The sequence below is a fragment of the Lagenorhynchus albirostris genome, chromosome 18, assembly GCF_949774975.1.
Source record: "Lagenorhynchus albirostris chromosome 18, mLagAlb1.1, whole genome shotgun sequence".
NCBI classification, from domain to species: Eukaryota; Metazoa; Chordata; class Mammalia; order Artiodactyla; family Delphinidae; genus Lagenorhynchus; species Lagenorhynchus albirostris.
Window position 1 is genome coordinate 70,512,045 of NC_083112.1, and position 26,193 is coordinate 70,538,237.

Sequence of the window (26,193 nt, forward strand, 5' to 3'; positions counted from 1 at the left end):
GTGCAAGTTCTTCACAATACAAGAACTAGTCACTTAATCCCTCCCTACCATTTATGGTAAAAAATTTTGCTATTTCAGCTGTAACAGCTCTAAGTATATAACAGCTCTATATAACATATAACTATATAACAGCCCTATAGAACATGTAACTATAGAACATCTCTATACAGCAGATAAATATATAATAGCCCTATAGCTGTGACAGCTCTAATTTGCATTGCCAGAAGTGACAGGCAGTCTTCTGAAACACTACATTTTACTCTAAATGGTGCACACTGTGTAATCTATTTAAAGACCTTTTAAGGAACAAGTAGGAATTCAAAGTTAAATAATTTCCATCTGAAATGGGGACACTATCAGCAAACTGCAGGTTGTGGGAAACTCTACAGAACAAACAACCTGGTTTCTTCAATTTGAAGAAAAAACAAAAAGCAATGGAATGGGAACTATTAGAAAATGACATTCATGAGATAGTTGGAAATCATCTGACTGAATATTTGATATTACATAATTATTGTTACTTCTTAGATATGAGATGGTTGTTAAAAAGTTATCTTGTAGAGATATGTAAAATATTTTTAGATAAAATTATATACCTGTAATTTTCTTCAAAATACTAATGGAGAAGTGGATGAGGCAGGTATGACTATAGGTTAAGGTTTAAGGGCTGAGTGAGGGGCACATAGAGGTACATTATACTACTGTCTTTTTCGTGTGTGTATGCTCAAAATTCTCTATAATAAAAAGTAATAAAATACTCAATTTGATTGTCAAACCCAACAGACATGACTCAGATGCCAAGACCATCATACGGATGACAGAATCTAGTGCGTGGTTGTAGTGCATGTCTTAGGGAGTTAAAGTCTTGATAAATGTCAAGAAGTGAAATAATTTCATTGTTTCTATTATTAAAATTAAAAGTTGTGTGTAAGTTGTATACAATTAGATACTTTCCTTGGTAAAAAAAAAAAATTGGAAATTTTTGTAGTTTTGTATTTTATTAAGCATGCCCAAATATTCCACACATAGGAAATATGTATTTTAAAGAGATCAAGTAGCATTTATAATAGAGGAAGCATTGTTATCCTAGCATGAATATAATGGTGATATGAAAAATATAATAATAAAATGATTAACATTATGGAATTTTTATGAGGAAAAAAAATGGGTTTTTTCCCAAATGAGACCAATATTTTATTTACATACAAGAAATAAGCCAGTACAAAATACATTCAAAAAAATTCACTTGGCGCTAAAAGTCCCACCACCCCATCCCCAATCTCACACATCTGGGTTCTTCTCCTGGCAGCCCCTGGGTCAACTCAGCTTTTCTGGGCCTCCTGCAAGAGCCTAGGGGCAGGGGGTGGGGTCAGCAGCCCTGAGGGCAAAGATGAGGGTGCACTGCTGGCAGTGCCCCGGATCACACTCCATCTCTCAGTCATCTTTGTCTACAGGTGGACCTGCTCCATCCCCGACCAGGGCCCTCACAACCCAGGGCAGGTGGTAATAGGAGGGCAGGTAGTTCAGATGCACTGAGAGGTGTCTCCCTTCACCTGGCAGTGCTGTGGGGCGGCTCCCTGCCACCCCCCACCCCAGAGGATGCAGTGGCAGGTGCTCTGTGCCGAGGTCCCCAAGCGCGTTGATGCCCTAGCCATGGCAGGTGGTGAGCAGGTATGGGTCACAGAGCTGCTGTGGGTTCCACTTGTGGTTGGGGACAAGGACAAAGCCGTCAGAGGAACCTGGGTTCTCAAAACCAGTACTTATCCCTGTATCTTGTGACATTTGACAATGTTGAACCCTCGCTGCTACTTGAAACTGTCTCCCTTCAGTATCTATGTCCTCCTACCTTTTCGGGTACTCTCAATCTCATGTATGGGCTACAATTCCTCCGACTCACCCTTCAGTCATGGGGGAGTGCGTGGGGAGGGTGGGAAGGGGGCTTCGGCATCTGTGGGCTTCTCCTTTGGGGATTATAAGGAGGTAGCACAAACTGAGGGGAGATCTCACGCATGGCTGGACCAAACCGGAAATCATCTGCTTTCCCATCCATCCCTCCCAGAACTGTGCAAATCTACTGTAGAAATAAAAGGTATCAGTTTAGAAAACACTTCATGAGGAAACCATTTGACTTTATATGATTTTATTTTTCAAAGAATATCACAAGAGCAACCAGCTTTCCCCTCGAGATGAATCTTGATATGGTAACATCATTTTTGATGAACGAGGCTGAAGGACCCTAACAGCGACCCCAGCAGCTTTCTGGATGAACTCCATATGTTGCAAGAACTTGAAATCTTGGCCACCAGGGGACTTCTGAAGTTCTTCTTCCTTAAAGTGTTGCGGGGAATAGTCCAGCGAACGGTTTGGGGTATAATCTCCGGCGAGTCTGATGGTATACAGGCATAAAAAAATGGCTGGTTTTGTTCTCTTTCAGAATGGAAGCTGATATCCTCTTGAGGAGGTTTTGATGCTGACTTACGTTTGCTTGGGAAATAATCTGACCTTTCTGACTCATAATCCCGTACTTTCTCCTTTCTTGTGCGTTTCTCTTTACGCTGTGTATAACTGTCATCACATTCCCAAGAAGTGTTGTTCTTTCTAGATAAATACAATTTGGTCTTCTTTCGTTCTTTGCTTTCCAAATGCCTGTGAGGTTTGCCTTGGCTTTTTGCAAGATGTAATTCAATATCTGATTCCATTAAGGGGACTAAAGAATAACATTTTCCACTCCTTGAAGTCTGTGAAAGCTTCTCTTCGCTGAACGGAACGGAAGATGATACAGACAAAACCTCTACAGTATTTAAGGAACTGTGACACCACAAGTCAGGAGGTCGCATTTTGGAAGATGACCTATGTTTCCTGCTTTTGAGAGATTCATAAGAAGGTGGTGTCATTTCAGAGGATGACCTATGTTTCCTGCTTTTGTGGGATTCGTAAGAAGGTGGTGTCACAAATGAGGAATGTTTTTGACAGCCTCTAATATGATGGGAACCTGAATCTTCACTGTAAAGTGGTTTTAAATCAGTTTTGATTTTTTTCTTCTTGTAGAGATTTTCCACAGGCATGTCTTTCTGTAATTCAAACAGAATATTCTGTGACTTCCAACTTAAATAAGGGTTGGCATCTGAAAATATACATTCTTCACTCTCGTGTACATCAAGAGCTGAGCATTCCTCCAAGTTATCTGAACTCTCAATATTTGTCTGACTATCAGTAAAATCTTCAAAATTCTGAATTGAATGGGAATCAACTAAATCCCGAGTCTTTTCCTGAGTCTTTAAATCAACAGATTCACATGTGTTTGTTTCTTGAAACCATACATGACATCGTTTATCATTTTCTGGAGTCACATGAGATTTTAACTTTGAAAGAGCCACGGTATCTTTCTGCACTGTGTTGTGTTGATCAGGGTCAGAGGCACACACCTGAGTGGGCTCCAAGAAATTTCTGACTAATGATGAGTTTTCATGGAAACTTTGCTTTTTGAAAGAGATATGTTCTTCTAACGGTCTTGTACCAATGGAAAGACCACCACTTTCTCCACTATTATCTACTTTTTTACGTATTGCAACTGTCGGTAATTTAAGAATATGTTTGGGAAGTGCATTTGGCTTAGGGAACATACTTTTGACTGGAGAGCCCAGGAGAAAACGATGGTATTTGTATTGTAAATCAAGATCTATTTGATGAAGAGATTTTTCCTCAAAAAGTAACAAAACTCTGTTTTTTCGTTTTGGTACTTTGACACCAGAATGAATACATTTAGATAAAGGCTTCCTTCCATCCTGAGCCCTGGCCATTGTGTAAGATTCTCTTACAATTCTGGGAAAGGCTTTCATTTGAATCTCCAGTGTTTTCATAGAAAAGTGTATGAGAAGTTTGTTTTTTTCTCCTACTGAATAGTTTTGGAGAATATGAGGCAATGTCATCTCTCTAGCAGAAGTCAAAGGAGATGTTCCACTATCTAGCTCATTTATACTCTTTAACTTTGTAATGATCTTTTCATTGCCCCTTGAAACATTAACAATCAGTGACTTCATACAGCTGACAGGAGGTGAGTCTTTTTGGTATTTGTACTTTAGGTTAAATTCTATGGTATCAATCCCTCCCAGAGACAAAAAGAACATTTTTTTATGTCTTGGATAGAGCTTCCAACTGTTATGTTTTGAAATAGCCAGTTTTTGATAAAAGTTGAACTTTTGGAAGGATTGTTTTACCACCTCTGGTATCAAATTCAGTTTTATTTCAGGTGCTTTTGACTCTAAATGATTAGTGGGCTTGATTTTTTCTTTGCAAGTAAAATTTTCTAAAATAGGTTTTGGCTGCAATTTGGGATGTATTGTCATGTATGTTGCATCTGGACCCCCTGCCAAAGGTGGTGACTTCCAATCATCAAATCCTTCAGATTTGACTCGTGGAGGCTCTTTCCTTTGCTGTACACTGATCATGAAGTTTGAGGTCCACTGTTGCATGGCCTCTTCTGGCACCGAGTGTTCTGCATTTTTAACAATTTCACTCTCACCAGCAGCTGACTCTCTAATTGCTGTTTTCTGGGTATCTGATGATTCCTGGAGATTCTGCTGTGGACGAGAGGATCCCATGATTCCTGGTGCATCTTTGTCTATTTTGCTCCCTGACTCTAAATAAAGAGGTGCTGATGGGATGGAAAGAAAAGTTCTTGTCAGAACCATACATGGTTCATCTTTACCTTTGTGCACTTTTTCCTCTGGCCCTTTAATAATATTCGACATAAATTCCTTTGTACTAAGGACATGTGGTATTGGTGAAATCGTTGCCTCTTTGTGATGTGTCCTGAGCCTCATATCTACTTTTTTCACATCATACTTTTTTTCTTTCTCTGACATATGTTGTTTTCTTTTAATTACATCACTACCAATTCCCTTCGTATCTGGTCTCTTCTTTGCATCTGATAATGCTGAAAGCATTCGTAGAAGTAGAGAGGGTTTTTTAATTCCAAGCCTTCCTTCATCTACTTGTGTACCTTTATCCAATTCCAGCTTAGTTGGAGGTTTGGAGACATAAATGTTTCTTACCACCGTACTGGGTGGTTTACCTTGACTTTCCTGTTTCTTTTGCTCTATCCCCCCAGTGTTCAGATGTAATTCTGTTCTGTGGAGCATATATGAAGAAGGTGACTTCTTGGACTTCAAAGTTATATCTTTGGTGTGCATCGCACCTCTCCTATCTACCATTTTTTCTCTTTCCCTCTCTTCTTTCTCAGGCATAGGTTGTTCCTCGTTTTGAACATCTTTCGTGGTATCACCACTAATTGAATATGTATGTACTATTTGCCCTGCATTTGATATTCTGAGCAAAACAGACCTTTTAAGTGCTAGCATTTCATTGTCGACTTGTATTTCTTTATCTATTTTGAGGGCAGGGAGAGATGGTGATGAAGTAGAACATTTCTTCAGGTTTTGACCAACTTTTGTGGTATCAGCACTGATTGAATCTGTATGTACTATTTCCCCTGCGTACGATATTCTCAGGAAAACAGACCTTTTAAGTGCTAGCATTTCATTATTGACTTGTACTTTATCCAATTTGAGGGCAGGGAGAGATGGTGATGAAGTAGAAGATTTGGTCAGAACCATACCTGGTCCATCTTTACTTTCCTGCATCTCCTTTTCATGATGTTTGGGGAACATGAGGTTTCCTCTTTCTACGCCATCCTCTTCCCTGTTCTGGGGCAAATGTTGTTTTTCTTTTGGGGGACTGATGACAGTATCACTAGCCATTGGCTCTGCATGTACCACTTCCTCAGAACCTGATGATTTCTGGAAGTTTACTGGGGGAAAAGAGGGTCTTGATAACATTGGCATGCCCTTTTCTCTGATGCTGGTGTTTTTGTCAAGGTGAAGAGAAGATTTAGAAGTGCAAGTCTCAGTCAGTGTTGCATCACCTGGCTCTCGTTTATCTTCCTGAACCTTCCCTTCTTGCCCTTTAGTTTTCCACTGAAGGTCACTTAGATTGTATGTAAGTAAAATAGGTGATTTCTTTGCTTCCAAATCCATATTATTGTGGTCCACTCTACTATCCATATCCATATATTTCTCTCTCTCCTTCTCTTCTTTGTGTAGCATGTGTTCTTTTAATTTTTTTATGTATTTTGAAAGTTGTCCCTCATCGGTCTCAGCATATTCTGATGATTCCTTGGACTGTGCTTGTGGGAGAGGCAATTTTGTAATTCTTATCATGTACCCCTCTCCTCCTGTTGTATCAGATTTAAGATATGGTAGAGCGAGTAAAGAAATATAAATGTTTTTCAGTTTTGTGACTAGTTCACTGTCCTCTCTCTGTACCTTTCTCTTTTGCTCTTTAATTTTCCACTTCAATTCTTTGGTATCACGTATATATGAAAGTGGTAATTCCTTTGCGTTCTGATGCATAGATATCAGGAGCACTTTGTCTTCAATAACTGTTTTGAGTCTATCTTTGTCTTTTAACAAATAACCGTCAAATGACTTAGCATCTGCTTTTTTGCTTGGATTGAATGGATCATAAATCTTCAGTGGTGAAAAACAGGATTGTATTATTCTTTCTGTGTGTTCCTTTTCATTCCTGCTAGTGTCCCATTTCAGGTAAGATGGAGAAAGTAAGGAGGCACGAGTTTCCCTCAGAACCATTTCTGGCTCACCTTTGCTGTCCTGCACTTCCTTCCCTTGCCCTTTGACATTCAAAGGTAGTCTGTTTCTACTGAGTAGATGTGTAAGTGGGGATGTATGGGCTTCCAAAGTTATTATTTTGGGGTATATTCTATCTTTCTTGTCTTTTGTTTTTACTCTGAACTTTGTCTCTCTATATGGCATATGTCCATTAGTTTTTATTATTCCATTACATGAGCTAATACCTTGACTGGAATCTGCATATCTGATTTTCCCTGCACCTGATGACTCAGGGAGCTGAAATGGTGAAGGAGAGAATCCTGCAACTGCAGGCAAGTCTTCGTCTCCTTTGGTTCCTGCATCCAATCTATGGTGAGATGGAGAAGGCGAGGAAGGAGGAGTTTTTGTTGGAGCCACATCATGGTCTTCTGTTCTTCCCTGCCCCTGTTCTACTCTCTCCTCAATGCTCAGCCATGGCTCCTTTCTCCTACTCAGAGCACTGTGCTCAGCAACACTGAACACATGAGGAGGGGATGATGTCTTTGCCTTGAAATCTGTGCCACTGGCGCACACTGAGCCGCTCATGGCTGCTGTTTGTACTCTGTCCTTTTCTTTCGGTGGTGGATGTTGTTTTCCTTTCTTTCTGTGGCTATCAGTTGACTTTGGAGGTGCTATCTGCACTGAAGGCAATGAATCTTGGAGCTCAGGGGGTGGCACATAATTCCTTATGATTCCTGGACCACCTTCTTCTTCTGTTGTTGTGTCAAATTTAAGATGAACTGAAGAAGTGACAAAAGGACAAATTTTGCTCAGAAGCACGACTGTGTCCCTTCTACCTTCCTGCCCCCTTTTCACTTGCTCTTTGATGTTCACTTGCAGTTCCTTTGCTTTGAGTATATGGAAAAGGGGTGATTTCTTTGCCTTCAAAGCTAAGCACTTGGGATGCATTAGGTTTCTCACAAAAATATTTGCTTTACCCTCTTCTTTCTGTGTCATGTATTTTGTTATTTTCAAATCACTTGAGATATCATTCACAGGTGACAGTGTGTATTTTAATTTCTCTGCATTTGATGATTCCCTGTGCCATGAGAATGGAATACCGGGTTTTATTACTCTTTGCTTCTCTTTCTTGCCTTCTGTAACTTTGCTTAATGTAAATTGAGGTAGACAAGGTTCTGTCAGAACCTCATGTAGTTCACTTCTTCTTTCCTGTACATGTCCCAAGTCTTCTCTTCTGTTTGTCTGTACTTCTCTAATTTGGGGGCTACACCTGCCAGGGGTATTGGGTACATGTGGAAGTGGTAATACCTTTGCCTTGGAAGTTGTCTCTTTGGAGTACATTATATATTTCATATTTACTACTTTTCCTCTATCCTCTCCTTTCTGGGGCATATATTCGTTTGCTGCTTGTACATCACTTGTGATATCACCCTTGATGAGCTCTTTTTTTTCTTTTTTCACTATATCTGATGATTTCTGGTGTGATGGTTCTGGAAGAGAGTACCTTGTTACTTCAGCTCTGTAGTCTTCCTCTTTTATTCTTGTATCCAATTTAAAAGAAGTAGCAGGTATGGAAGTACATGTCAAAATCACACTTGGTTCACCCTGAATTCTTTGTATCTTTTTCTTTTGTTCTTTGATGTCCAACTGGATTTCCTGTGAACTTGGTGATTTCTTTTTCTCCAAAGGTAGGACTTTGGCCATTTTTACTCTTCCTTCTTCTTCCTGCATTATATGTTCTTTGGCTTTTTTTACATTGTTTGAGTTATCACCATAAACAGACTTTTTATGTGCTATGTTTCCTGTATCTGATGAATCCTGGAGTTTGGGTTGTAGAAAAGAGGATCTTGTTTTTCTTAGCATGATTGCTTCTCCTTTCCTTCTTGTGTCCACTTCACAGTAAGGCAGAGAAGAGATGGAAACACAAGATTTTCTCTGAATCCCAACTCGTTCATCTTTATGTTCCTGCATCTTTTCCTCTTTTTTTTTGATGTTCAACTGTAATTCCCGTGCAATTGGAGACTGGTTCACCTCCAAAGCTATTCTTTTGGGATTCCTTATGTCTTCCAAAGCCATTTCCACTTTATCTTCATTCTCCTGTGACATATATTTTGATCTTTCTATGCTGCTTAAAATATCATCAGTTGGCTCCCCACATATTATCACTGCATCTGACAACCCCTGGAGGGTCAATGGTGGAAGGCAGAACCCTGACACTCCTCGCATGTATGCCTCTTCTTTCACTGCAGGACCCCATTCCATGTGAGGTGAAGACAGAATGGAAACACAGGGATTATTCTGAACTACAACTAGATCACTCTTATCTTCCTGCATCATTTTCTCTTGTTCTTTATTGTTCCACTGTGGTTCGTTTCCATGCAGTGTATGTGTAAAAAGTTTTTTCTTTCTTTTAAAAGGGGCACATTTGCAGCCCCTTATATCTTTCATGTATACTATATTGTCTTCATCTTCCTTCTTTTTCTGGGGCAAACGTTGTTTTGATTCTATCATGTTGCTTAAACTGTCTCTACTAATTGACTCTGCAAATGATGTTTTCCTGATATTTGATGATGCCTGGAGGTTTAGTGGTGGAAGGCAGTTCCACGGTGTTCCTGATTTATCTCTTCCTCCTTTTGTTCTTGAATTCAAATTAGGATGTGATAGAGATGGTAAGGAAGTAAACAGGTTTGTCAGTTTCACACCTGATTTACCTTTACCTATCTGCACATTGCTCTCTTGTTTTATAATGTTCAACAGCCCTGGCAATTCCTTTTCATTGAGTATACGTGACAGTGATGATTTCTTTGCTTTCAAGATAATGTTGGGATCCATTATTCCTTTCATATTGACTTTTCTTCTTTCCTTCTCCTTTTTCTGTGATACAGGTTGTTTTATTCTTTTTACATTATTTGAGGTAATCTCATCAATTGTCTTTTTATTCAATTTGAGGTAAGGTAAAGAAGGGATGAAGTCATATATACTTGTCAAAATCAAATCGGGTTTGACCTTTCTATGTTTTATATTTACCATTTTCTCTTTTATGCTCCACTGCAGTTCTATTCTATTGCCTGGGCTACCACCGTCAGTGGTATTAAATATATTTGAAAATAACAATTTCTCCAAAGTTCTTTGGGGGTGTATTATGCCTTTCTTAACTCCTCGCTTTAAGTCATTCTTCTGTCTTTTATTTTCAGGCAAAAGAGGCATATGGATAGAAAGAGAATGTGAAAATAATCCAGGTAAACATACCTCTTTTTGCACCTTTTTTTGATACGCTTTATGTAATTGCACATTCTTTCTAACTCTTAGCTTGGGGGAGCTAACATTTGATATTGAATCAATTACCTGCGCCCCATCCAGTGATTTCTCTCCTTTCAGCAATGAGACATTCTGATATTTTACAGTTTTAGTGAATGATTCTAAAGGCGGCCTTGTATTTTGTTTTGTTGTTTGCCTTGGAGGAATCGAGGGTACAGTCCATTCCAGGCCACAGTCACATCCGGTATTTAGTTGATCTTTAGAAATCAAGTCTAATCCTTTTGTCCTGCTTGACACACTACCTACTTCCGATAATGCTTCCTTTGTCAGAGGTGTTAAATGTGGCAGCAGCCAGGGATCATTTTGAAGGTAAGACGTATGCTCCACAAGATTCTCAGACGGAGTCAACAAGTGCTGCCGGCTTTGTTCTATACTGGGCAAGTTTTGTCTTTCCTCACTTTTTTGAATATATCCAACAATAACACCCATTCCTTTTAATGCTTCCTTAGCCTGTGGAGGTGAATATTCACAGTTCATCCTATTTGTGCCATCTAGTTTTACTTCTTGCACTGGGGTATCAGTTTGACGTAGACCTGCTTGGGGGTGAGATGCAGACTTTTGAAGAGCCTCATAAGTACATTTCTCTTGCTGGTCTCCCCTTCCTGTAATAAGCGAACCAATTCCTTCTGCACTTGGAGTGTAATCCACTGTGCTAACTACTTCTTCTGATGCCTTCTTTTCACACAGCATCTTACTCTGAAATATATCTCTCGAAGAGTCAGAAGCAAGATTTGGACAAATATGTTGTATACGTTCTGGTTGCTCTTCTCTTCCTGCAATAGACAAGCCAATTCCTTCTGTATTTGAAATGTGGTACGTTGGACTATCGACTTCCTTTAATGCTTTCATTACCCTTAGCAATTTAATCTGAAGTATATTCATCAAAGAATGAGAAACAGATGTTGCAAGAGCCTTGCATATATTTTCTTGTTGATGTTCTTTTCTTTCTCCAATATGCAAATTAATTCCTTCTGAGCATGGAGGTTGATCCACTGGAATATCTGCTTTGTTTGATGCTTTCTCTACCACTGGGCTCAAAACCGTTGGACTGATTCCTTTGGCTGAGACTTCTTTCTTTCGCTTTCCAATATGGAGTTGATGCAATATGCAAGAGGAAACTGATTCCAGAAGATTTTCTTCTTTCTGGTTAGAACTATTTTGTTGCTTTGCCCTCCATTTTTTGGAAAACTTTATTTTCTGTCCATTTGATTTTGACAGACTGTCCATTAACTTTGGTTTCTCTTTTCTCCATGGATTTACATTTGAAACGATAGGGGTGTTAACATTTTCTTTCCCTGTTGCATTTCTTGCCCCTTTGACATGAAGAGGCTCCTCACTGGGGCAAGATAACGAATCCAGAATCTGTTCAGGAGCGTGATCTGGTTTCACTTCTCCTTTCTGCACTGCAGACATATATCGCTGGGCCTCTACATTTGTACAAAGAAATGTCTGTCCTTTTGAACCTTGTAAGATATCAGTTTCTCTTAATCCTCCTCTTCCCAATAGATGTGAAATATTTTTTCTGTCAATGTATGTACCTTCCTCAGAGACCTTTACTGTATTTTCCAAATGAGGAGTTTCCATAATGGGATACAAAGTATGCTCCAGGTGTGTCCTTGAAATACTTCCTTGTTTCAGCAGTTTCTGCTCCTTGCAAGTCTTCTGTTGAGAAGCATCCAACTCTGGGAGAAACATATTCTTTCCTTTTGAACTTAAGGAAATGTCCGTTTTCTTGGATACTTCTCTCCACTGTGGAGTTGGAAATGAATGTTGGGTCATGTCTCCATATCCCTCCTTTACTCCTGGTGTGATAAGGAATTTGTGTTTTGTGTGTAATCTAATTCTTGAGATGTCAAACGTAGTGCAGTTGGTTTCCCTCTTTTGTGAATGTCGATCAGGATATACTTCTCTTTTCAAATCTACTGAGAATTTGACATCGTCAGGCTCTTTCTTCAGTGGCTGGCTCATCATGAATCGGTATTTACATTGTGGGAGAACGTCTGGTGAAGCAATTTGGTACTTTTCTTCTTGCTCTCTGATATATTGTTTCAGTGTTTTAATATTTCTTGATTTAGCACTCTTAGCAATGGACTGTGAAAATGCTATTTGTCTTCTATTTAGTGCTTTCTCCAGCTTTGGCTCTGGAGGAATGTGTATCAGCCTTTGTGCCTTGCCTTTCTCCCTTTCTGCTTCCATCAATGCTTGAATTTGAGGTGGAATAGACCCAGAGTCACAAATAGTTTTCAGAACGAACTCTACCTCAGCGTTACCTTGCTGGAACCCCGGCTTCTGTTTCTTGATGTTACACCTCATTTCCTTTTCGTTGCTCTGGGTTCTATACCCTGTTGTGTTATACATCAGGGAAACAAGTGGTTTCTTTGCCTTTGACTTTACCTGTTCAGTATGCATAGTGTTTGTCACACCTGCTGCTTTTGCATTACCTTTATGTTTTATGATTTTAGGATATTTAGGATTGTAAGCATAAGCAGAATTCTGGATGGTTCCTGAGACACATGGTTCTTGCTGTCTAGTTTGTAGAAACTCAAATGGCTGGGTATTTTGTGGAGGTGTTCCAAACAAAACCTGTTGTTCATACTCTTCTTCCTCTGTAACTCTTGCTTTGTTCAGGGCATTTCTCTTTTCAGAAGATTCTTCATAGTTACCCCAGGTACTAGGTGACTGCTCCATTTTTATGTGCGGTGGAATAGACGTAGAAGCATCTGTAGATTTTAGGTCTGCATTTAACACAGTTTTCTCTCTCTCTATGCCCACCTCCTGTTCCTGTTCTTGTTCCTTATTAATGCTTAAAGCAGCATGACCTGTGGCATTAACTGATTGTAAAATCATTCGGCTTTCACTGGCAGCTCCATGTGTGTTGGTTGTACAGGACTAAACCTTGATACTCTGTCTCTCTCTGTTTTGAATCTGCTTTGCCTTTTAATGTCAGAGGTATCCAATGTGAAGTAAATGGCATTTGTAAATATAACAGCCACATTTTTACCTTGCCAAATCTCTTTCATTTTGGTTTTTAAATTGGATCTAAGTTTTTTCCTCTGCTTTGTGGCAAACTGCCTATTGACTTTAAGTATCTGTGAAATGAGTGGCTCCTTTTTCTTCAGAGCTAAACATCTGGGATTCAGTATGATTTTCTCTTGTACTGTGTTTATCTGGCTTTCAGAGTCAGATAAAATAGGCGTGAACAAATCTAAAGGCCCCAAGAGAGCTGTGGCTAAGTTTTCCTCCGACTCTGCCTTTTTCTCTGTGATAAGACCACCCAGATTTTTGTGACGTGTTCTGTCATTATACAGAGTGTCCCTCGCTGCTGTATCGAATGAGAGTTGATCAATCACTAACTTGGGCGTTGGAATCTTAGCTCCCTCAGTGGTGAGGAGTAATCTCTCTCTCACACTTTCATTCCATTGCCTCTCTCTTATCTTGTACTTAACTTTGTGGGGTTTTTTAATATGGATTCCTGTAAGACAACTTGTGCTATTAAGCACCTGTAAAATTGATGGTTTCTCTGCCTCCACAATTACCTGCTTGGGACTCATTGTATTTTTCTTGTCTGCAACCTCTAATGTGTAACTCTGGCTTCTGGGTTCAGACGAATCAAGGCTGGAGAAATCTAAAAGCTTTAAGACAGTTCTTACTAAGTCACTTTGATTCCATGTCTTTTTCTTAGAAATAGGATGATCCCATATCCTCCTCGGATTTCCATCCCAGAGACCATCACATTGTATGGAACCAGTCTCTGACTTTCTAGCTTTTGGAAATGGGGTCTTTAGACCTACCATATATTGTATTCCCCCTTGAGTACGAAGACGTTTCTTCAATGTTTGTACTCGAATAAAATTCATCACGTTTCTAGAAACAGCCTCTAAGATAGTTTCTCTAACGTGTTCTTCTTGCCTCATATTTTGCATGGCACAAGACAAATTCCAAGTCCTCCTGCCTTCTGAACGATTCAGTTTAGATTTTGGTTTGTAAGGGCCAAGATTTTTCATATGATGGGAACTGAAATGGAAGTGTTGACTATAGCGCAGAACTGATTCTGCTAACATTTCTGGGATATTTTCCTCTTCCTTTTTATGTGGCACATTCATTTTACCTGTGTTGCTGGATCTGCTTTGTGTATCAGTCAAATTGGCCTCCCATGCTTCCCCATCACTTGCTGATTTCTCTAGCTCTGGATAGGTATGGTTGTGTATTTTCACTCTTGGTCGATCCATCCCTGTTTTTGGTGTGCTATCAATTTCAAAATCTATTTTGTTATCAGTTGAAACAGGTGTGGGAGATAAAAACGCATCACCTATACTTCTATTTGGTTGCATGTCCTTTATCATAGACTTTAAATGGCCTTCCTGTTCCTTTCTACAGTACAGATGACCATCCTCAGTGATATTAAGCACCTGTGAAAAAAGAGGCTTCTTTGCCTTCATTGTTATACATTTGGGACCCATAAGATCTTTCCTTCCTGGAAATTGTAATGCCTTTTTCTGCTTTTTAGAGTCAGGTAAAACAGACATCATGGATATTGTTAGTAAATCTCTTGGCAACTCTTTATGTTTCTTGGCAATACGACCACCCACTTTCCTTCTAGAGCTTTCATTATATGGATCTCCAAGCACTGAGATCCCTGACTTGGGAGGTGGGATATTTTGATCAACTGTGTATTTTGTTATTTTTTGAGTTTTTATGTCTTCCATTTCTTCTTCAAGTTGTTGGGAAGCTGCACTGGGAACATCCAGCTTCTTTGTGGAGCTCTGATCAGATGTAGTCCTATACACTGCCTCATCAATTAAAAGACCATCAAACATTGCTTTCCCTCTTTTTAGACGTGAACTCTTTTCACTTATTCTATGCAGTATGTCTGTTTGTGGTAGGATATTCTTTTTCAGCTCTTCAGTTTGAAATGGAATTATCAGAGGAGAACAAATAGACTCCAACATATTTTCCAAAACTAGTGCTTGTTGCCATGCTTCTTGCTCTGTAATAAGCATATTTTGATCTTTTCTACTTCCGGTCCTATTCAGGAATTGTAGACCTGCTTCGAGTAAAACTTCCTTGCCCATTTTTTCTTTTTCATTTTGCCATCTTGATTCTGATGTGCTGCTTGAGGTGCTCCATTTATTAGAGGTATATTTACACACTCTTTTCCCTTCCTCTTGTTTTAACTGTATAATATTGACTTTTTTTCTTAATGGGCCTTTCTTTGCTTTCAGTTTTTTGTGTGTTTTGATGGCAGGTGAAACAGGTGTAGGTGAAAAAAAGGTATTCATAAATATATTTGACATACTTTGAGATATTTCTTTGGCCATGTCATCCAAGGTGTAGACCTGTTCCTTTCCATAGCTGGGGGCACCAGACCTAGTGATATTAGTTGTCTTTAAAATGGATGCCATCTGGGCTTTCCCAGTTCTAGACTTAGGGATTAGTGCTGCATTTCTCAACCCTTTAATTTTAGGTGACGCTGGCATGTAGATACCAAAAGACTGCAGGGTTCTCACTCGTAAATCCTTTGGTAACCCTATTTTTTCCTCTGGAATAGAACCAGCAAGTTCCTTTGTAGGGCCTCTTTCAGATAGGATATCAGTCGGTGCTTTAACAGTTAAAGATTCACTAAGTGATTTCCCTGTCATTGGAGATAAAATCTTTGGACTCTGCGTTTTTGTTCTTTTTGGTAGCTTCTCAAATGGAAGTGAATTCAAAATAGAGCAAGACACAGGATGCAATACACTTTGTGTGAAAAGTGTGTGTTGCTGCAGCTCCTGAGCTATGGTAAGTGATTCTGGGATTTTTTCCCTTGCTGAATACTTACATTTTAGATCTGATTTCACAAAGCGAGGTTCCTTCATGTTAGGAGCATGGAAAGTGAGGTGCTGGGAATTCCATGGCGCTGCTTCTCCACCGAGGTCTTTGACTTCCTTCCTGACATTTGAGGCCCTGCCCTTCTCGCCCCTGGAATAGGGACACGAGGCTCTTTCTCTATCTGGCCACTGCCCTTGGTGTTGCAGCTCATGACTGAACCTCATCTTCCACGGCATGTCTGTCTCTACTTTGCTTCTGTCATGCACTTTCATGTCCAGTGAAACGGCCACGGGAGAGGAAAAGGCATTCAGGATGACAGCTGCCACAGACTGACCTTGTTTCCTCATGGTTTTGTAGTTGCATTCAAATTGCCTACCATGGCTTGGTGCACCACATTTTGTGATGCTAAATGTCTTTGAAATCAGTGTCTTCTTTGCCTTCAAAGTTACACATTTGGGACTCATTTTATTTCTCTTGTGTGTAAGTTTTGAGTTGTTTCTTTTTGACACAGGTAAAGCAAGTGTGGATAAATCCAAAACCTGCGGAATTGCTGCTGGTAATTCTTGGGCTACTCCTTCCTTTCTCTCTGCAGTACGATCTTCCAGTACCCCAGAGTATTTTATCTGAATTAAAAAGTCAACAGTCTGTGATTTCAGGGTTTTTGGATGTAGGGCTTTTAAATAACCATTCCCAGGGATATTAAATATCTGTGAAATTGGTGCCTTCCTTGTCTTCATAATAACACATTTGGGACTCATTTTACTTTTTAAGGCTCTACATGTAAGCGTCTTTCTCTGCCTCTTAGATTCAAATAGATCAGGTGTGGAGGCATCCAAAGACCCCAGGACAGTTGCTTGTACATATTCTTTAAACTCTGCCTTTTCCTCTTTACCATGATCGTACAGGTCCCCCGTACATCTCCCATTACTTGGGACATCACATTTCATTGTATCAATTAAAACTCGACCAATTAGTGATTCCTTTGACTTTAGAAAGGGAAGGGTTGAGCTTGCTGACCACACCGTGCCATTTAGTGTCTGCTGGCTTCTCTTTGGCTCCTCTGCCTGGGTTGGATCTGGAAGCTGTGTTTGTCGTGGGACGTCTTGTTCTGTAACAAACAGAATTTTCCCACGTCCTTTGTTTCCCCATTTGTGAAGGTCAAGCTCCTTCCTCTGGCCTGAACAGAAGATGAAATGCTGGCTGTGCTGTGGAATTATCTTTAACAACATCTCCTGTTCACCTTCTTCTTCCTCTTCATCTTGAAGATTGGTTTCTTTGGTGTCACCTGGAGTAATATTACCTTCATGTGGTGATATCTCTTGCTTTACTTGTTTAGAACTGAGTCTTTTTTCCCCTAACATGTTTTTTTCCCTTTCTCTCTTGCTATACCTATTAACGGCAGGTATAATAGACGTGACGGAGTACCTGGCGTCTGCCATTTTTTCACCTTGACCCACCTCTTTCATTTTGGTTGTTAAGTTATATCCCAATTCTTTTCTATGATTTGGGCTAGCACCAGCCTTGATATTGAGCGTGTTTGAAATTGATGGTTTCTTTGCTTTTAAAATTCCACATTTGGGCTTCATTAAGGTTTTCATGTCTGAATATTGTTTGAAATTTCTCTTGCTTTTGGATATAGATAAAGAAGCCAGGCAGAAATCTAAAGTCACTGTCTCTTTCTTTTCAATACCATCAGCTTGTTCCTTTTGATGGTTTGCATCAGATGGAACACCACACTCTCTTTCAGAAACTATTTGTTCATCAATCTTTGCTTCTCCTGACATTGGAGGTGAAAACCTAGCATAGCTCTCTAGCTTTCTAAGTTGAAACTGATCCAATGTAGGGCATGAAGCAGAGCTTAAAATAGTCTGTGCAAAATGTGTTTGTGGTTGTACCTGAATATTTATACTTCCTGGTTGTTTCAGTTCCTCATCTGATTTGACAAGGTCATGATCCTTCTTCTGATATATATTGAATATGAGGCCTTGGCAAGTCTCTGGAGCTGGTAAATCTTGCTCCCGTGCCTTCTCCGCCCCATCTTTCACACTGTTAGATAAACTACTCATATTGATAGAATCTGGGCAACATATTTTTCTTCCATTTGGCGATTTCCCTTGCAGTAGCTGCATATGACTAAGTCTTGTTACCATTTGCATATCTGTCTCCACATTTAATCCAATACTCATTTTGATGTTGGGCAAAGTAGGCACCTTGAAGTGAATGATATCCAAAAATGCATCTGCTATATTTTTATTTTGCTGTGGATTCTTCATCTTTATTTTTAAATTGCTTTGCAGTGCTTTGCTCTGCCTGCCATTAAGCATATGCAAAATTGATGGCTTTTGTTCTCTCATAGTTCTATACCTACGACTCACTGTTTTTTGCTTCCTTGCTAATTTTAATATGTTTTTCTTCCTTTTAGATTTAGAAACAAAGGGGTCAACCGAATCAGAAAACTGTGGGAAGGTCACTTGCAAATTTTCTGGTAACTCTGAATTTTTCCCCACAAAATAAGAATCTAGTTCCCTTTTAAGGTTTCCACCAGATGGTAGGCCACACTCTGTTGTAGTGTTCAAAAGTTTATCAAGTGATGAGTTCCCTGCCTCAGGAGCTGGAATCTCCAGACCCGTAGGGGCTGTTATGTCATCTTCTGGTTTGTTGATCTTCTGGAGTTCCTTAGCTTCTTGAGGACCCATCTGGAGGCCAGTCTGCAAAGCAGTTTGTGTAAAGCATGTTCGGTGCTGTATATCTTGTTCCTGTGTTAAACGGTCCAGTGCTGGGTCTGGTTTGGCAAGGTGGGTCTCTTTCCCTTGATACCCATTGATCCAGAGGTACTGGGTATGTTGCGGAGCAGTTACTAGCAACGTTTTTTGCTCCTCTTCCTCTCCATCTTGTACTTTTTCTTCTCTGTCATAGAATGCACTACTCTTATCAAAGAAATCAACATACTGTGGTCTCCCCTTACCTGCTAGTCCCTGGAGCTTTACCTGAGCATGGCAGAAGCTGTTTGTCTCTTCTTGTAACCTGCTGTACACAGGAGAGTAAAGGGTGTTTAGAAATTCATAAACCAGCCCATTAGCTTGGTTGATCTTTTCAAACTTGGCCTTAAAGTCAGATTCCAGTTCCTTTCTATGACCTGTGATATTACATATTTGTGAAATTGATGGCTTCAATGCCTTCATGTGTACAGACTTGGACTTCACTCTACTTTCTAAGTGTGAGAATCTTACTGTATTTTTCTTCACTTTAGAATGAGATAAAACAGGCATGTGGCAAATAAAAGTCTCTGGGAAAATTGCTGGTAAATCTTTGGGTAACTCTGCCTTTGTTTCTGTAAAAGAATAAACCATTTCCCTTGTATCACTTCCATAATCTGGGACATCACTTTCTCTTGTTGTTAAAGGGTCTCCAATCAGTGATTTTTCTGATGCTGGAGGAGGCATCTCAGAATGTGCAGTGCATCTTAAATCTGTTTGTGTGGTCAGGCTTTTCTTCATATTCTCAGCATGAAATGGATCTGTTATGGCCGAGTAAACAGACTCCATCATGATTTCTGCAAATGTGACTGGTTGTTGCATTTCTTTCTTTGTTTTAAGCTCTTTCTCTGGATATGCATCCAATCTGAGGTTCCAGCAATCCTCAAGGACAGCTTCTGGTGAAGCTTCTCTGTCCCCACTCATTTCATCTTGCAATTTAGCTGCTTCTGGTGTGTCTCCAGAGTCACTTCCTTTAGTAATGGTATCTGAACACTTTTCTTCTCTTTCAACTTCTGATATCTCTTGTTTTAGCTTGGTATGACTGTGATTCTCTGCATTTAATCTGCTGTGTGTTCTAATATGAGGCAAAATAGACACGTGAGGGTCAAGAACACTCAGAAGCATATCTGCCACAGTTTCTTGCAGTATTTGTTTAATCATGATTTTGAAATCACCTCTCAATCTTCTTCTATGATGTATTGGTGGTGTCTTTACTTTCATAATTACACGGTTGAGACAGAGTACATTTTTGGTTTCTGGTAATTTTTTTCTGATTCTCCGCCTTTTCACACTTGATAAAGGAAGCATACGCCTATGGAAAGACCCCAGGGCAACTTCAGGTAAAACTCTTTTTAAGTCTTCCTTTTTTTCTGCAATTTGATCATCCAGGGGCTTTCTGGGGCTTCCACACAATGCAACACCATGTTCTGTTGTTTCAGTTAAAACTGGCAAGCTCTCTGACACTGTAAGAGGATGCACTGGATCTGCGGTTTCCCTGCCTGTAGGTCTGTCTGTGCTTTGCTTCACCTTCTCAACTTGAAATGGATCCATTGTGGGGCATGGACCAGTCCCCACAATTGTTTCTGTAGAAAGAGTGTGTGGTTGTACCTCTAGCTCTTCATTTTGAGTTGTTCTACTTTCTGAACAGCTATGTCCTATTTCAAATTTGACGTACTTGGGCTTCTGCTTTAGTTGTAGACTCAACCTGAAACCTGGTGTTAGCTGTGGATCTGCTTCTTGTAGAGCCTGTTGTTCTTCCTCTCTGTCATGTTCCTGTGGTTTTTTAAATATACATCTCTTCTCAATGTATTCTGCACTCCATGTTTTCTTGTCATCTGGTAATTCGTCTTGCTTTACGGCTGAATGACTAAGCCCTATTCTTGATGTATCTGTCTTGGTTTTTAATCCACTCTGCGTTTCCATATGAGGTGGTTCAGAAAGGGCAGTGTGAGTGGCATTGTGAAATGCATCAGATATTCTTTCATCTTGCCTATTTTTTATGCTGCTTCTAGTGTTGCATTCAAGTTCCTCACTTTCACTTAGGTCACCATCTTCTGTAACATTAACTATTAATGGTTTCTTTTCCTTCTCAATTACACCTTCTGGACTCTCTTGAACTTCTCCACCTGCTGATTGTTCACTGCTTTTATGCTTTTTGGTTCCTAGTGAAATGAGCAAGTTGACATCTGAAGACTCCAGAACAATTTCAAGAAAATCTTTTTCGTGGGTATTTCCCTTTGGAAAGCACCTTTGCATTTCTGATGTACTAGTTGGTAACTTCTCTCCATTTGTAAGTAGAAGATGTGAATTCTCTGTACTTTTTAGGTCCTCCCATGTTTTCTTTCTTCTGTCTGACTCCATTTTGGGAGAGGAATCAAATTTCTGCGAAGGTGCTGATATAGCTTCTTCTAAAGGTGTCTCATGCTTTGCAATATGCAGGTCAGATGTTTTTTCATTATTTGGGGCACAAAACTCTGCAATATCGATTTCCTTTGCTTGTAAAATTGGGTCTTTAAGAGACTCTTTATTCTTCCAGTTTGTTTCTATTAATGAAGAACAAGGTGCTTTTTGTTTATAAGCATTGACTATGAAAGACTCTTCTAGCTGAGGTGGAATTTTTGGTGAAATGTTTTTTAGTTCTTTATTGTCTCTGCCATGATGCTTTTCGTTTTTAGTACTCCCTGAGGTTCCTCTTTTCTCAACAGACCCTGCATAGTTGACTTTCTCTGCATACAGTGACTTATTTTGCTTCAGCAGAAAATGTCTACATCCTGTTAAACCTGGCATAAATTTCACTAGTCTTTTCCTGGAATACTTCCTAATATAAGGAGGAACAAGCTTGAAAGCATAAGTACGACACAACGCAATACCTGATACACCTTTTCTTTGATGTAACTCTTTCTTCTTAGTTTTATACCTGTGTCTTAACTTGCTACATTCTGAAGTGTGACATACTGTGACTTGAAATACTGGCGAAGTTGATGTTTTCTTTGACTTTTGAGGTGGAACTTTGAGACTAAATTTACTTTTACTGTGTAATGTTTTTCTTCTGTTTTTCTGCCTGGTCATGGTAGGTGAAAGAGGCACTGAGCCATATGCAGGATACTGATTTAATTTTGAGCTAGCAATTTGTTTCTGGCCCTTTGTCTTTACACTCTTCAGTTGTGGCATCACTTTAGCAGCTGAATTTGGGCTTAGAGTTAAAACTACATGTCTGGCATTATTAAAAATATTATTTTGCCCTGGGATTGAATATTGAATCTTGTTTGAATCTTCAAACCAAACAGAATATTGGGCCTCTTCTGAGTGTTTTGTATCAGACTCTAGGTCCTTGATTGAATCTTGAGTCTCAACAGAATGTGGGACTTGGACCAAATGTTGGCTCCTGTCCCTATGTTGGGTCTGGAAGGAGCCTTGTGTGCTGCTGGTAAGTGGTTTCCTCATCAAATCTTGAGGCAGAGCAACGTATCTGGCCTTGATATCAGGCTGGCCATTGATTGATTCCTGGTTGTTAACAAGTTGTTGGGCTTGACTAGTAAACTGGGCTTCAGAAAAATCCTGATTCGGAAGAGCACTTTGTCCCGGAAAAGAATCTTGTGCTTCGGCAGAAATGTCCATTCTAACAGAATGTTGATTCTGAATCAAGGGCTCTTGAGACCTTGAGTACAGATAGGTAGTTTTACTCTCTAAAGTAGCTTTGGATGTTAAAGGCATTTTATTTCTCACATTTTCTTCCAGAAGTCTGACTTGGTCTCTAGAAAGAAATAAATGGGCAGGAGGGTGTGGTGCCACATCTATATCTTCACTTTCTATAATGATTCTAGAAATTCTTGAAAAGTTAAAGTCAGAAGAAAACATCAAATTTTTATTTTCGTTGGCTTTCATTATGGAAGATAATTTCTTAGATGAAAACTGTATTGTTTCATGTTCGTTTTCAGGACACCCTCTGCACCTTGGAAAAATTTCCTGTACTTCTGAATGAAACAGTGACAAAGACGAGCTAGTACCATCTGAAGATGGCTCATGACTTTCACTAAAGTGACTTATGCGATATTTACTTTCACTGGTACTTGCCCGTGTTGGTTCATCTGGCAGTGAAACTCTGTCTCCAGAGTTACCTTCATTTCCTTCAGATGTAAGTGATGAAGTAATTGTTCTTTCTGAAAAGTCATCAACTCTGAATATAAGAAAAGAGTGTGTAAATCAGTTGTCACTGAGGACCTATTTCCTACAGGAACTCTCTTTTAGATTTAAGGAAACCCAATAGAGTATATAAAAACATATCTCAATATAGAGATAAATTGGAAAGTCATTGTCCACATTACAAAATTATTCATTACCTAGTGTCATTCATTTAATAAATCAATCCACTGACAAAGTGAAGTGAATTATTTTCATATCTAGGAGAATGAGGGATTTTTTCCTCAAAAACCTGTCCAAAAGTCTACTTTTGACTTGTCTATTTTGACAGTCAAAGTTGCAGGTTAAGATTATATCCTTTTAAAAGGAATATCAGTTTGTTTCTGTTCTCTGTATGAAAGTTTTGACAAGAGTAAAAATATCCTTATGGAACTTTAAGAGGTACCACAGAAGAATGTCCAATACCATAAACTATAGCTTTCTATAAATAAGTCCAGATTATTTTAACAGCTGTTTGTTTTTGATCAAGAGAAAAGCCTACATTTTAGGGTAGTGCTTCTCAACATACTTTTGGGTTGAAATAATGATCATGGATGTGGACTCTCCAATATCCTTTCTACCGCAAATGATTAGGCTTGGTCTAACAATGCTCAGACCAGCAGCATCAGGGTCACTTGGGAAATGATCAGAAATGCAAAATCTCAGGCCCCACCCTAGACCTACTGAATCAGACACCTGGGGATGGGGCCCAGAAATCTGAGTTTTAACAAGCTTTCCAGGTGATTCTGATGCACCGTAAGTTTTGTTTAATGGTAAGGCAGCCTAAAGTCATCAACTGAAACTCATATAAGCTAAGTCAGAAATTCTGGTAGCTGTTTGTTCAGGGAACATAGATTATCTTGTACTTTACTGGAAGAATGACCCTACTTTTAAATAATGCTTCATCATAAACAATGAAGATAATATATGAAATCATCAAAATATACCCCATCACAAAAATCATTTTTTCTAAATGCTTTTTTTTTTTTTTTTTTTTTTTTGCGGTACGCAGGCCTCTCACCGTTGTGGCCTCTCCCATTGCGGAGCACAGGCTCCGGACGCGCAGGCTCAGTGGCCATGTCTCACAGGCCCAGCTGCTCCACGGCATGTGGTATCTTCCCAGACCGGGGCACGAACCCGTGTCCCCTGCATCAGCAGGCAGACTCTCAACCACTGTGCCACCAGGGAAGCCCTCTAAATGCTTTTTTATACAGGAAAATCTCATTGATTTGGATTCTGCTAATTAGGATTTGGAGTAGTTTAGGCTAAACTACTGATTGCCTTTTTTCATAGAGAACACAAAATTATTAGGTGAATATTTAAAATATGTTAAATACTTCTTCAACTTCTCTCAACTGTTAAGAGAATTTATTAACATCTAATATACAGGCTGTATACACATCTTTGTTACCAACTGTGATGATTAATTTTATGTGTCAACTTGACTGGGCTGAGGGATGCCCAGAAAGCCAGTAAAACACTCTTTCTGAGTGTCTGTGAGGATGTTTCTGGAGGAGATGAGCATTTGAATCAGTAGACTGAGTAAAGAAGACATGCTCTCACCAATTGGGTGGGCATCATCCAATCCGTTAAGGGCGTGAATAGAACAAAAAGACGGAGGAAGAGCAAACTCTCCCTCTCTCTTCTTGAGACGGGACATCCATCTTCATCCATCCTGCCCTCAGATATCAGAGCCCCTGGTTCTTGGGCCTTTGGACTCTGAGACTTACACCAGTGCTGCACACCCCCTCCCCGCAGGGCTTCTGCCTTGGACTGAATTATATCACTTGCTTTCTTGGTTCTCCAGCTTTCAGAGGGCACATCATGGGACTTCTCAGCCTCCATAACCATGTGACCCGATTCCTATAAATCTCCTTTTATATTTATCTATCTATCTATCTATCTATCTATTAATCTATCTTCCATTGGTTCTATTTCTCTGGAGAACCCTGACTAATACACCTACCCATTATCTTTAGTATCATGTCACCTCTGGTAACACTGTTTGTCCTTACTACTAGAGCCAAATTGGGAGTTGCAGTAATGATCATGGATGTGGACTCTTCAGCATTCATTCTACCCCAAATGATTAGGCTAAATCTAACATGGTAATTAGATTAGGAATGGGCATGAACTCATCCCAGCATAAGACAAAGATTTTTAACAACTTCTGGGAAAAGTTGCCTTGTTCCCAGGAAAGACAGAGAAAAAAATGGCCTCTTCCTCTGGACAATGCTGGTCTGATTTTGAAACTCTTGTGGCCATCTTTCTGTTCACCTTAAGGTAAAACCAACATGAGGAAAGGCAGAGGGAGAGTTACAGGACCTTAATGAAGTTGTTGAAGGACTGTATCAACCAATTTTGAAGCAAATCCTACCTCAGGATTTCCTATTATATGATTATTATAAATTCTCTTCTTGGTATGCCAGTTTGAATCATGGTTTTCTGTTACTTGAGAATTAAAATATTCTAACTGATACAGGCAGGATGCATAAGCATTCTAGGGAATCCAGGTGACCCTAACAAGTTATAGCAGTGTCCAGACATAATTAGGATAAAATTTCCTCAGGACAGGTGTATTATTCACTTAGGAAAGTGAACAGTGAAAATATGAGACATATACAGAGTTAGTTTTTTGCACATTTCAGGGAAAATATAGAAAAAAGCTGAAATGCAAGACCAATATTTCAACAATTTAATATTATGATTTTAAACATAATAAAACAATGCTAGATGTATGTTGAACCAACCTTGCATTCTTGAGGATAATCCCACTTGGTCAGAGTATATAATCCTTTTAATATGCTGCTGAACTTGGTTTGCTAGTATTTTGTTGAGGGTTCTACATCTATATTCATAAGGGATATTGGTCTGATACCTAACTTGTATACCTTATATAACTATTTGTCTTTCCTGCTCTGGAGAGCTTCCAGACCACATATTCTCCTGGGTATCCTTCTAACCCACTGGTAGCTCTTTGTCAGTCTTCTTTGCTGGTTCCTCCTCTTCTTCCTACCCTCTTTGAAGCGCCCCAGGGCTCAGCCCCTGCTCCTCTTATCTTCTCACAGTCCCTTTGTAATCTCACCCTCTCTGTGGCTTTTAATACTGCCTATGTGCCAAGAACCTCCAAACTCACTGTCTCTACCAGACATCTCTCCCAGACTACTTACTATCTCTATTGGATGCCCAATCAATCTAAGACTCAACAGTTGCAAAACAAAATTCCTCATCTCCCCATCAAAACCTGCTCCAGGGCTTCCCTGGTGGTGCAATGGTTGAGAGTCCGCCTGCCGATTCAGGGGACACGGGTTCGTGCCCCGGTCCGGGAAGATCCCATATGCCACAGAGCGGCTAGGCCCGTGAGCCATGGCCGTTGAGCCTGCATGTCTGGAGCCTGTGCTCCGCAACGGGAGAGGCCACAATGGTGAGAGGCCCACATACCACAAAAACAAACAAACAAACAAACAAAAAAAAACCCTGCTCCACCCACAGCTTTCATCATCTCA

The 26,193-nt window shown here is 39.7% G+C and overlaps 1 protein-coding gene and 1 long non-coding RNA gene across 6 annotated transcripts in view; one reads left to right on the plus strand and one right to left on the minus strand.

The window, feature by feature from the left end:
- Positions 1-2,172: 2,172 nt before the first annotated feature.
- Positions 2,173-8,702, minus strand: LOC132508738 (leucine-rich repeat transmembrane protein CCDC168-like). Its single transcript, XM_060129091.1, has 3 exons — positions 8,045-8,702; positions 5,618-5,809; positions 2,173-3,571 (listed from the first exon to the last, which is right to left on the minus strand). The coding sequence occupies exons 1-3, from the start codon at positions 8,700-8,702 to the stop codon at positions 2,208-2,210; spliced, it is 2,214 nt and encodes a 737-aa protein (XP_059985074.1). The 3' UTR covers positions 2,173-2,207.
- A 2,117-nt stretch (positions 8,703-10,819) lies between these two features.
- LOC132508772 (uncharacterized) overlaps positions 10,820-26,193 on the plus strand; it is a 33,295-nt gene continuing 17,921 nt past the window's right edge. For 2 of the 5 annotated variants that reach the window (XR_009536758.1, XR_009536759.1), the window contains exons 1-2: positions 10,822-11,090; positions 22,447-22,643. This is a non-coding gene — a long non-coding RNA (uncharacterized LOC132508772). Of the gene's footprint in view, positions 11,091-22,446; positions 22,644-26,193 lie in introns of all 5 variants that reach the window. The other 3 variants (XR_009536762.1, XR_009536761.1, XR_009536760.1) reach the window with 3 other exon arrangements.

Bases quoted from the DNA above. Each gene is read 5' to 3' on its own strand.
- LOC132508738 (XM_060129091.1), bottom strand. From the start codon at position 8,702: ATGGCTTTGGAAGACATAAGGAATCCCAAAAGAATAGCTTTGGAGGTG. The intron at 5,810-8,044 runs GTGATGTACAAG...CTTTTCCCCCAG, and splicing joins CATCAAGGGTGATATCACAA to TAAACTTCCAGAAATCATCA. The intron at 3,572-5,617 runs GTATGGTTCTGA...AATTACCGACAG, and splicing joins GGAAAGTAAAGATGGACCAG to TTGCAATACGTAAAAAAGTA.